Below are 13,135 nucleotides of genomic sequence, written 5' to 3'. Positions count from 1 at the left end.
ATAAAATCCAATATTTATTACAAGGATCACACAACTCAGGTTCATCTATATCCAGTAATAAGAACATTCAAAAATCACAATAGTGTATCTTTAGCCCACCTTGAATATGTCAGCAGAAAAAAAAGCAGCTGGAATTTCAACAAACCTGTACACGAAATAAGTTCTACTTTCCTGTCTTTTTATGTTTCAGTCCTGAAGTCAACAAACAGACTGCTTCAGAGCACCGTGCTGCTGGGCTCAAACACTCAGATCCTTGTGGTCTAATTATTACAGTCAAATTTTCAGAATCTTCTTTGTCATCCAAAGTCATTAACCGAGGCCAGCTGGAATTTTGACTGAACAAGGGCTGCAGGTTCCTGGGTGCTGGGATGAATTTTGCCTCCATGAAAGAATTACAGAAGGCTTTGGCAAACCTACGTGACCTCATTTTTAAATTCAGGGACATCTTTATTACTAGCTCACCTATTTATCTTTTAGTACATCTCTAATTTTACTATGAGTTTTGGGTTTGACTGATATGAATTAATAACCAACCTCTGCAGTTCTCCTGTTTTGTGATTGTAGCCTCCTGGAAGGGGAGAGCTTTATTTTGAGAAAGAAGTTTAACATTTACTCAGTATAACCTATATCCAAGTTCCGGATCTGCCGAGTTTGGATTGCTAATGTTAAGCTCTTCAGCTTTTGTCATGGGATGAACATGATCTGAATTATAAGCTTCTAGGATCAGTCAGGCTTGAGTGGTTTCATTTCAGTGATTTCTGATAGCTCTGTGTCAAAAAGACTTTACATTGGGTAGCTCATGATTTTTGCTGGTAAGCAATGGTAAAGAAAATTCTTGAGGCTCCTTAAGAAGTGTTTCACGTACAGAAGCCACGTGGTTTCTTTCATCCAGAAACACCACTTTAGGCAGCCCCTCAGTGCCCCCAGCAGCTAACCCCAGCTGTTTCTTGCTTACGTGTTGCAGAGGGGGACAGGGCTGAACTGACATGGATGAGGTTCGATATTTCTAATCTTTTGCATCTCCAGCCCCTCCTTCCACCCAGAAAAACCCAACTCCCCCCATCCCCAGCGTACAGCCAAAAGGGGGGCAGGGTTGAACTGTTCCTTCTGCTTATTGCTCTCTGCTGCGCTCCTGAGCAATAGCCTGCAAGATGATTTCTGTGTGCGGCTTTTTTCATTTTCTGCTTCACCCATGGTAACAAAAAGGCTTCTGACTTCAAGAGTTAGAGAAAGGTCAGCAAATATCATGCTGTCTGTGAAAAGACAAGACCTTTCCTTTGTTTGTGGTTGCAGGTGTTGGCACCCTCACTGTGCTTTCCAAGGGAGCAGAGGGACGCTTACCTTTGAACACTGGGCAGATCTTCCACACAGTGGCAGCTCCTTCTCGGTTGTACTGTCCCAGTGCTAATTCCATATAGAACAGGGGCATTCCAGCAATGATTAGGAAGAGGATGTAGGGAATAAGAAAAGCACCTGAAAATAGAATAATTAGACATTGTAGTCTATATTTTGATTACATTTTACTTTATTGCTAGCTAACTGGCTAAAGACAAAAGCTACTGCTTTTGGGAAGTAGGAAGGAAAAAAGATTCTTCCTAGAAAGAAGAATCTTTGTTCTCTTGTCTGTCTGAAAATTTCTTAGTTGTTTTATATGATCCAAGTCAAAGAAAGAAGACTCCCCCAAAAGATGGCTATATGTGATGGTATGAATCATCAGTTACAGTTGGTATTGTACTTAATAACTGGATACTCACTCAGTTTTCTGCTTTGTGGTGGCTCTAAAGTGCAGTTTTCATTTCATTGCATAGCTTACTTCATTCTGAAGAGTTAAATTAATGTAAAATAACTGTATTAAAAAAAAATGACTGGATTGTTGTGATAAATAAGAAACTGAGAGAATTGCTAAGTATGCAGAATGATGGACTGGTCTCCTTAGGAGTAACCGACTTAAAAGAAAATAGATTGCGACAAACCTGCTTAAAATTGTTCAGCAAAAGAAAAAGTAATGGAACAGCAAGTTCTGTTTTTCCCAACAGCAAGGAGTTGGAGTCTGTGCAAACCTTTAAGGCCTGTTGTACTGGCTTAGTCACTTGAAAGCTCTGCTTGCAAAAGAAAATAAGTGCTCTGCTTCTAAATACATAAACTTTCAGAAGGCACGTGCAGTCTATAAAAGCTAAAGATATTACTGAAGCTACCTACAGCAGGCCAGTAAGCAGCATGAATTTTGTTGTTGTTCCTTTATGTTTCATGTCTGCTTTTCATGGCTATTTCTAGAGTGAGCTGGCTAGCATAACTACTCAGAGAGAGAAATGAAAAAATAATGCAAAGCCAAGCCCTGTTCCCTTACTCTTACTACAGTCTACCTCTAGTAAGTAATGTGCTATAATGTAATGGTAAGGGCAATGTATTCAGCATTCAGTCCAAAATTCGGGGATTCTAAAGCTGAAATTTAGTAGTGAAACAGGACCAACGTGTAGCAACAGAAATAAAGAGTAGCTTAAAGTGTTGCAAATTTATCTGAACAGCTGAAATACAAGAATTGCTCCGAAAGTAATGCCCCTATTTTATTATGATGGCCCACAACATCAGAGGTGGCATGACTGTAGAGGTTGAACCTTCTCATCAATATTCTGTTACATTTTGTTGCCAGATGGCAGCTGAGGGGCAGCCTGACCAAATGGCATGGAAGTGCATAGAAAGAAAAGGCGTGTTGTTGACTTCCTCTGTGGACAAAAAATGGCGCCCACTGACATTTATTGACATTTGCTGGATGTTGACCAACCACTGGATGTGAACACAGTGAGGCAAGGGGTGGTTTGTTTCAGCAGTGATGACAGTGGTCATCTCAACTGGTGCAGATTTTTATGGCGCTTGTTCATTGCTGGCAAAAAATGCACAGCTAGTGGTGGTGACTGAGTTGAAAAATAGTGTTTTGCAGCTGAGAATGTGCTCTATTACACTGTGTTACTGTGCTCTTTGCAACTGTTGTAGTTTCTGTGGAAATGAATTGGAGGCGTTACTTTTGGAGCAATCTACATACATTGGTTTTCTCACATTAGGAGGCATGATTCTTCTCTTTCATGTTTCTAAAGAGTGTAGTGCAACTGCAGCCTATAATCGCAGGAGCTACTCAGTACAAATGATGCATACTTTAATAATATTTCAGTGGAATTCATAAGCCTTCCAGTGCTGTACTGTTTGAACTACAATTTATTTATATAGAGGAAAATAGAGGAAAAATATTTGCGTTTCTACATACTTGATATCCTGTTGTTCAGTGTTGAAGCATGCTCAACTAATTCAATCTGGGAAAGTTCATATTGTTTTCATTAGTAGCAATATCTACAGAAATAATTTGAGGTGGATTTCCATTTGTAGGTCTTGGAAGTGACAGCTTTTCAAGTGCCACACTTATCTTGCTTCAACGCTACTACAGCATACAGATCTGACTCACAAACCTCGCATGCTGCCTTCGGCAGGTGTTGGAGTTTGCGTGAGTGCGATTTGATTAACTATGTCAAGAGGCATGGAAAAATTATGCCACAAATTGGATAGGGAAATATGTGTATGAAACAACTCTCCTGGAGATGTGTAGTGGACATAAATATTAATGGTAGTTTAAAATACGTGTTTTCTAAGTATGACTAATATTTTGATGAACTGTGAAGTGTACCATACTTATGCACACTTGCTTAAGCATCATATATTTGGCTGCAAATCATTCCAGGCTTTAGATAAATGAAGTTTTTCTTCTATTCCTTCCCTTCCCACTCCTCCTTCCCAAGGGATTAATAAAGCGTGATGTCATTTTCTGCCAAAAACAGTTACATGGCATAGTAGAGTTTCATAGCTGGGGTTACTTTTCAGGTAATGAAGATGGTGTGTGAAGCATTTTGAAATAAATTAGAGATTAATAAGCACACAAAGTAAGGATGCTTATTCACGTTAAGTTGTCTCAAATGTTTTTGGAGACTTCTGGGCATTTCTTGTTTTGACTTTAGGTAAAAGAATACCAAAAGTCACATACTTTTGTCAGTATCTTGGTATCTAGTCTTCTCACCCAAGGAAGAAAAGGCTCCACAGTGGGACTGGTTTGTGCACGGTACCCTGTGAAAGGCAGGGCCTTTTTGGAAAGGAGACCTCATAGCATCCTGTGAGTTTGTTGCTAACGCCCTAGAGATGAGGCAGGGGGCAAAATTCATCCAGCTGAGCCTCTTGCTGGGGTCTGCTGCTGTGAACTTGTGCACAGCAACATGCTTCTCTGAAGGAGTAGCAAATGCCTACTTGTCTATAAAGCCAAACCATTAGGAAGGGTGACGCGACGCCAACTGTGTCCCTCCTGCCTGTGCCATGCAAACTACTGTGCTCCAATTGCATGAATGCAAAAGGCCGGCACGTTCCTATAGCCCTGTCAGCTGAACTCTCAGGGAGCGCACGGTTTGGCTAGCATTTCAGACTGGATGAGCAACTAGCCAAGATCTACCTACCTCAGAGCTGAGGGAATGTAAGTGTGGGACTGCTGCACTGGCAGCAATGTCCTGATAGCGCTCAAGGGATTCCACTCCCTCACTGTGTGAGGGCATGGGGCTGAGCACACAGCTGCAGCCCAGAAAGCATTACTGGTCTCAGTAATCCCTAACGGTTCCCACTTTCCCCTCCCAGCCAAAAATCTGGAGTAATTAACATTTGTAACCTAGCCTTGGCTTGACTTGCTACTGAGTCACGTGTAGCTCAAAGGCCACACGTTGCCCTTGGGCTGTTGCACATGTTGCTTTTCAGTGTTTATGGATTTCATGAGATTTGCGCACTTCCTTCCCTTATGGTACCGTAGTACACACAGAGTTAAGGAAGCCTTCTGTGTTTATGTGAAATAAGATGAGGTCAAACTCTACTTCTACACGAACCACCTATTTGAAACTTCAAGTTGAAAGTCACACAGTGGTTTTTGTTGTTTTTGTTTTTAAAGAACTACAGTGTCTGATTTATGTGGCAAAATACAGGACAGGTTTTGCATTCCTATGTTGAGTGCCAAAACAGCCTTTTCATTTTAGTCTAAGAGAGTCCACTCTGAATTTCTCCTCCCTCTGTTGCCCAACATTCACAGCATCCTTAGTGGGGAAGCAGAGAGGAAAACAGCCTCAAATATTTCTCTCAATCCTATGAGAAGGACTCATTTCACTCTTGAATACCAGAAAGAATGCAGCAGTGAATTACTAATGCTTGAGAATGATCATTTAAACAATGACTGTTGTCCTAGAAGAATTTGCTGAAGCATGTACAAGAAGCTGGCTAGGACAGGGTTAGCTGAAATGATTTTAAAGTACTCCTGCTGGTCCATTATTAGCCTTCTGCTTTTGTTACCAAGGATATTGTAGTCAAAACTTTAACTGGCAGGGGTGTCTGCTAAGCTAACAAACTTTGGGCAAGTATAGCAGTATGTTTTCAGATAGGAGTGTTGCCAGTATTTGTTCAAGAATAGAGTCTAAAAACAAAGATCTTGCAAAAGATGAATTGAAATACAAGCTAATCTCTGTACCTGATCTGTGCCTGATCAAACTGTGAGTAAAGAGTACTTGAAAAAATATCAGCAACCAATTGAAAATGCAGTAAATTTCCCTGGATAACAAGGAAAATGAGTGGAAACTGTACTACTGTAAGACTCTTGTGAATAAAAAAGGAAATCCCCAATGCAGAGATTTTGAAATCTAGATTGTGTGAGATCAGCACAGATAGAAAAACTAAGTGGCTGGAAAGAGAGGTATTTCTGAGTACAGAAATCCTAATTCTGGGTCTTCAAGCTTGTTACTGGCTTGCCAGCCCAGACATAGAGAGTATCTCTGGGGAGGTCAGTTTGCAGCAAGCCGTATTTGTTGGAGTCTAAGTAGAAAGGAGCAGGTGGGTAGACCCAACCTTTACTGCCTAGGGGGTAAAAACAGTAAGGGTTTGCATGGTACAGCAAAGAGAAGTCAGAGATGGAAAGGAGCACGATGTAGCCTCAGTGCCAAAGCCAAGATGATTTTAACAGCAGCTAGATGATGATGTTGAACAGAGGTAGATTATGGTAGTCAAAAATAACATTTTTCTGCGAAACAGATTGAACGGCATACTATAAAAACTTCACAGCGCTTTGCTTATATAAAATCTTCCAAGTAGGCAGCCTTTTTTATGGAAAGCATTTCTGAACCATAAAAGCAGTGGAGCAGTGGAGCTATACCATCTTGACTTACGTGTTTCTTTTGAAACCCTCGTATTTAGCTGCTCTAACAAATTGCTAGATTTGAACCTATCTATCTCACTCTGGGGAAGAGCCTTCAGGGTTTTTTTTGTCCAATTTTAATAGTGTTCCTTTTGCTCATAGAAAATGAAAACAAATAGTTTCCAGAAATGGTTCAGTGCTGTACACAGGCTGATGTCAAACTGAAGCCTTTATTTATGTATGTATTTATTTATTTATTCTACTTATTTATTTATTTATGTACTTACTATCTTGAGCTCTTAACCTGCTGCTTAGAAGTCATTTGAAGAGACTTGAAGTGTAGTCTGTTTTTAAGCCTCTTACTGGTATGTAAAAGAATGGGTTGCTCTTCCGTGCAAACCCAATAATCTCTTCACCTTTCTGCTATGAGAATAATGAACTAAAGAAATTCATTAGTAGCTACTTTGAACAAATTAATGAGAGTTAAATACACCCAGCTGCTCAGAGCAGCATGATTCATTCATAAATCACACCCAAGTCATTGGCTAAGGTCCCCTTTGTATAAATTAATGAAATGGTCATATTTACAACAGTGTGTAGTTATCGTAGAGATAATCGTAGAACCTCAGAAGAACAGAACTCTGACCTGTGTTCTTTGGAAGGAAACTAAAGAATAAAACCCACCATGCTTCTTTAGACAATACAGGTAAGGTTAGTCTAAGATGCCCAGCATGGCAGTGGGAATTCTGGAGCTCTGTCAGCATTTCTGCTGCTGACCTTCACTGCTGCAAGCTTAGGAAATGAATTAAGCCATTCCCATCTTCTGCCATTCTTGTGACTGCATGAAGTCTAACAAGCTGAGGTGAGGTGGCAGTGAGAGCATTTGTTTCACCATTATCCAACCTTGTACCAGGTTTGCTATTGTAGCTGACTCCTTTGTTTTTAAATACATTAATTGGCATCTGCTTGGGTTTTGACAGTTTGGTAAGTAAATGACCTGGAGATTGTATGAACATGAAGGTCTAGTGGCTGACATTCCTGCCCGAATCCATCTTGTTCATTTTGTGCTTTTTTCTTTTTTATCTCGCTGGGAGAAGAAGTGAGCTGGAATGTGGAGACAGCTTGTAGACTGTTTTGTTATGAGATTTATGAAATCTCTATTACTAATGTGCAACAAGACGGGGTTTGTGAGGTGTGATGGTGTCCTTTACAGAGCAGCTGACCCTGTTGAGAACAAAGCAGCAAGCTTTGCAGTTAGCAAGCTGTTCTGGAGGTGCGGGGTGGGAGAAGCGAGCAGTACTGAGCCACTGGGTCAGGGTGCAGAGGCTCATCTGGGGAAGGGTGCTACTTTATAACAGACGTGCTTGGAAGCTTAAGAGTTGATAAATTAAGAAGGAAAAAATCTTTCTATCATTTCATTAGTTTTCCACTGTTGGCAGTTTTTTTTTTTCCCCCCCACCTTGCAATCATTAGATGTGACACATGGATATATTCACCTGCAATTGAATCATATCAAAAAAACCACCCATGTAAGGTGTAGGCTGCACTTGAGATGTATGAAATCAAAGTGTTTGTCAAAATGTGCTCTGATTTACCAGTAGTAGAGCACGGTTGGCTGACAGTATTTTTCAGCAAAGATATCAGAAGCTATTTATGATGGATCGAGATCAGCAAGTTTTTCTGGATTCCAGCAGTGGAAAATCTTCAGTAAACTAACTTCATCTGATAGCATCCTCTGAAATATGGTGTTTTAAAAATCATTTTCTGTAATGTGCAGAATATAGCCATGTACATGAAAGGAGATATAACTTCATCAGATTCTCTTTTAAGCATAGGGAAGGTCCTTGCTTGGTGCCAGTGAGATTTTGGCAACTACTGTTTTACTTCAGATACATTAGAAATAGTTTTCTCTCCCTTCTCAATGAACTTGTATGTTCATTGTTATTTGTTTTGTTTCAGCCAGTTGTAAACTAAAATGAGTATTTTCAGTGTTCATGAACCTGTCTGATTCTGATGCCAGAAGAAATTGTTAGATACACAGGTTGCTCCAAAAGTAATGCCTCATATTTATTTTCACAGAAGCTGCAACAGATGCAAAGAGCACAATAACACTGTGTGACGGGGCACATTCTCAGCTACAAAACGCTATTTTTTTTTCAACAGTCACCTCTGCATTTTTGCCAGTGATGAACAGGAGCCTGCATGCATACTTGTAAAAATCTGCACCAGTGGAGGTGATCAGTGTCACCACTGCTGAAATGCACCACTGTGTCACCACTGCTGAAATGCACCACTCACTGCCTCACTGTGCTCACGTCCACTGGTTGGTCTCCATCTGTTCAGCAAACACTGATGAATGTCAATGGGTGCTATTTTTCTGTACAGAGGAATTCAATGTCATGCCTTTTCTTCCTACACGCTTCCATGTCAGGCACCATTCTGCCAGAGTGCCCCTCTACTGCCACCTCTCTCATGGCAACAAAATGTAATGGGATATTAATGAGAAGGTTTAAGCTCTACTGCTCATTAGAGCTCTGGTATTAACCCAGGTGCACAGTGAAACAAGAAGTCTGAAATGCACTTTGTTCTGCATGTGTAATAGTACAGTTAGGAGTTCCCAGCACAACATCAAATGGAGGGTGTTTCCTCTCAGACTGCTTGTCTTTTGCAGGTTGTCTTTAATTGTTAAACTTAAAAACAACCCACAAGTTGAGCACTCTCTGGAGAGGCCACAATACCCGTTTTAGGCATCATGAGATTCGTAACTGTGCCAAGGTGAAACAAAGCGCTTATGACATCTTAAATCAGCTCTAGGCAAGTGCCAGGCAGCTTTCAAGAGGATTAATGTACAAACTAATAGGGGGTAAATGCCTTGAAATTCGGCTACAGAAAAGTCAAGTATAAACATCCTGAGGTACTCTTAAAATTTGCTGTACGTTTAGTGATTAATCCAACCTTAAATTATAAGTCTAATTTTTTGGACACAGTGACCAAAGCAAAACATTCCTTTTCCTTCCAGGCTTCACTAGAGATTTATTCGTAATACTTTAATACTTTCAGTGCTATCTGAATTTTTACTAACTCTTATACAGCAAAAATCCTCTAAATTGTTCTTGTCAATAAAGGGTTGTGCTCTATCACAGAAGTATGGGGCAGTTGTACACTCCTACCTGTATGAAATCTGGTCAATCAGAGCTTTACTCTCGGTCATTATAAATTAAGCCTTCGGGATCAGTGGTTTTTCTCATGCCTCTACAGGAAGCAAAATGTAATCCTACTCTAAACTATTTATAATGCATATTTATACAAGGCTTGAAAGTAGAAAATGAACACAGTTCCATAAGGAACGAAGTAATTCTCCATGGACTATTTTCCTCAGCAGCAAAGCAAATGTTTCCCCTAACTGAAGCAGTCCAGCATGTGCTCCATCACTGTTGTTGTGTGTGGGATCTCCGAGCTGAAATGCTGGAAGAGAATGTGAGCCTTGCCTATTGCAGCTTGCAATCGGGTCATTTTGTTCACCACAAACACAGAACTTACAGGAGGTTAGTTAGTGTGGCAAAACTTGGTGACTCCTGATGGTTCGCACAGCTGTAGTTTTTCCTAGCTAAACAGCTTTTGAGGACATAACACCTCATGATTGTAAAATAAAATTTAGGAGGAAAAAAGTAGGTGATCTTGAAGATGTCCAAGTTCCTTAAGTTAGGATTAAAGATGGTGATTTTGTCAGTAGCCTCCATATGAGTAGTGAAGGATTACACTGCAGTTTAGGAAAAGTCTGATCACTGTTTTCTGTTGCTTTACTTTAGGAATGAGTGAAGGAAGAGACTAACTGGTGACAGCTCTATTCCTAAAGCTGGTAATTTAGAAATTTACAAACTATGTATTAAGCCCCAGAATAATTGAAAGTGTCTTAAAATGTAAGATCTTCTAGTCCAGTGCTTTTATTTGCCTCCTGGTTTTTGAAGTCCTGTTCTCGCTTTGTGTTTTCCCAGCTCTTCTCTTTAGCCCTGACAGCCAGAAAAAGATTCTTGCCTAATCATTTGTCTCTATGAAACAGAATAGAACACACTTCTTAAAATAGTACATTTTTATAGCTTGAGCCCTACATAGGAGAATGCTGAGGTCATTATCTAACTCTCACAGAATAAATTCGTTTTGTGTAATAATGAACATCATCTATGTAAGTCCTGGCATTTTGTTTATTGGCTGAAGCTCTGAACTGTTGCACCAAGTGCAGATCAGTTACTAGTCAGTGGAAGTCTTCTATATCAGTTTAGTCTGAATAGTTTTTTATTACTTTCCTCTGTTTTTCTTCTCGCAAATTCTTAGTCTGGAAATTCTGTCTACTTAGGAGCCCTTAAGAGAGAGACGTCTGTTATTTGGGTTGAAATCCTGGCTCTGGTGACGTCAATGGAAAAAAAACACCCATTGACTTCAGCTGGGTCAGGATTTCTCCCTTGTGGTTTATGAATCTATTGATTTTAACTAAGGCTGTGTAGAGCTATTAGAAAATGAAGGACGAATTACAGAAAGGGAGCAAATGATCAAACTCTTCCCCCAAATAAAATCCCTTAATATCACCAGTCTTGCCAAAACCTGCTTCGTGATCTCGCAGACACATCTGCACACCCCAATATGAGCTATTCCTTTATTTTGTTATAAAGCTAATATATAAGATGCCACGTGCATATTTAAGCCCTTCTTGGAAGGGGGCAGAAATATTTGAGCTTTAGAGGCAGACCAAGATACCCCTTGGTGCAAATTACATATCACTGAATGCTGCCGCTCCTGTTAACTTCCTACTAAAGGAAAGGAGTAGGGAAATCAAAGAAGGGTCTGCCTGGGAGCAGTCATTGCTGACACTATGAGAAAGTCATGAGCCATATTGTTAGGTCCTCCAGTCATTTTTCCTCCAATATGCATACTAGATAGCTTTCAGATTATCAGATTAGGATCTACTGAGATCTATAAGGATCTACTGCTCCATCTTGTGGTCCAGAGAAAGTTTGCCTGTTACACTGCTATGTAGAGCAGTGTGTCAGAATAAGTCCAGCCTTTCCTCTTTTTTTTTTATTTAAATTAATTAATTTTCTTTTTCTTTTTTAAAATAAGGTGGAATTTGACATCAGTTTCATACTTTTCCTCAAGAGATGCAGATTTTAAGGGAAAGTACTGTGTTGACATCCTTGGCATGCTTCAGGACGGACCCTGCAAGGGGAGTTTGACTACTGAAAAGGGAGGAGAAACAAAAGTTAAAGCAGTGAAGAGTGCTACTTGGTACACCTGGAGCACAAAACTAGGTACACAGTGCTTGGCTGCTTTTTTCAGTGCTTACATTAGATCCCTGGGAGCAGCCTGTTTGTAAGGTTAGGGAAGCAATAAGGCTTCCAATGCAAGCAATTCTTGCATGCTGCTGAGGAGCCAGAAAACCCTCTGCTTGTTTCCCACCATTCTGCAGCCTTCAGTAAAGAGGAATGCCATGCAGTCACCCGGCTACAATCCTTCCTGTACATAATACCACAGAAACTGTTTCTCAAACTAGCAGGAGGGCTGTAGCAAGGCATGGCTTGTTGCTCACTCTGTCACTAATTGCAGTGCTTGGAACTTGTGCAATAGTTTTCTCAAGCTCTGAAAGAGTAATATGCTTTCACTGCTGAAATCATAACTCCTGTGTGCCTCAGTGGGGTTGGATCAAACCATCTCTGCTCTTCTGGTCCTGCACGCTTATGCTAGTGTAACTTGCATCTTCTAGGGAAGCAGTTAATAACAAAGCAAATCAAGAAAGGCTTCATGTTTGAAGTACTCTAGCAGCAGTCTGATAGTGCTGGAGACTATTTCAGACACTTAAATTTGCTTTTTAATTTAAATTCTTAGACAATAGTAATAGCCAAATAATAGCAACCAGTTAATGCCTATGTAAATAGTGCAGCTTCTGCAGTTATTTGTGCCTTTGGAAGTGAGTGGTTGTGCTCAAAGCCTTAAACAAAGAGCAGGAGCACTGTAAAAATTACCATCTTCTATAAAAAGTCTTACAATATAATAAGGGCAGCCTGTTTTACTGCGTACCAGCAATCAGAACACTAGTCACAAAAATCATTTATGGACTGGCAAAAGACAACTGCCTGCCCAATTCCTGTCCTGTGTTTTATTTATGAACGTGTTATCATGGAGCTCTGTGCACTGGAAACTTGCCAGTGTGCTTTGGATAAATATGGGTGTAAAGAAATACGTGGCTTACAGAGACAGTTCTCCCCACTGATGGTTTCTGTTGCTGTATGGCAGACCCTAGTTCTCAACCTTTGTCATGCTTCAGAGAGAGATTGCACAATGTTTAAAAGCAGAATGGGGGAAAGGAGCAAGAGTGAGAATAAAACAAAGGATTCCCTTGATTAGTAGTTAGTTTTTTTCTATGGTCTTCACAAAGAATGTCACAATGCAGGCAACTTAACTGTTTCCTCTCCTTTGCTCCTACCTCCTTTCTCCTTGTTTATGAAATAAAAGTTTCAAAATCTTATAGGGCTGAAATGAAGTGCACTGAATCTAAGCTGAGATGCTGAATTGTACTGCTGTTCTCTCTCCAGGGCTTCCATGAAATCAGGGCTGTTTCACCATTACTTGGGGTGTGGGCACTTTTGCTGCTGATTCCCCAGTGGGCTCAGATGTTCAAATTCAGATTGGGAAGTCAAGTTCTGATGGGCAATAAAGCCTTTCCTTGGAAACTATTCTCACTCGGGCACCAGTGCATAAGATCTACACAATTAAGCTTAAATCCTGCTATGGCAGGTCCAAGATGTCACAAAGGCAGTGAAAAGGAAAGGGAAGATTAAGGAGTTGTAGTTGGAAGAGAGAATAATAGGTTGCCAAGATATGGCTCAAATGGCTTGAGGAAGAGAAATTGGAGGTTTATAATCAGTGAGAGAATCCTGGAATCTTTAC

At 40.3% G+C, this 13,135-nt stretch overlaps 1 protein-coding gene across 1 annotated transcript in view; it reads right to left on the bottom strand.

Moving 5' to 3' along the window:
* The window catches only part of SLC6A2 (solute carrier family 6 member 2), a 64,827-nt gene that overhangs the window by 43,840 nt on the left and 7,852 nt on the right, over positions 1–13,135 (bottom strand). Inside the window, exon 2 of the mRNA XM_052685188.1 lies at positions 1,342–1,473. Coding sequence (XP_052541148.1) covers positions 1,342–1,473 — 132 coding nt within the window. The remainder of the gene's footprint in view (positions 1–1,341; positions 1,474–13,135) is intronic.

This window comes from Tympanuchus pallidicinctus, unplaced genomic scaffold, assembly GCF_026119805.1.
Source record: "Tympanuchus pallidicinctus isolate F22 unplaced genomic scaffold, pur_lepc_1.0 scaffold22, whole genome shotgun sequence".
Classification (NCBI taxonomy): Eukaryota; Metazoa; Chordata; class Aves; order Galliformes; family Phasianidae; genus Tympanuchus; species Tympanuchus pallidicinctus.
The sequence above is the reverse complement of the archived record's forward strand: the minus strand, read 5'-3'. Positions and strand labels throughout refer to the sequence as shown.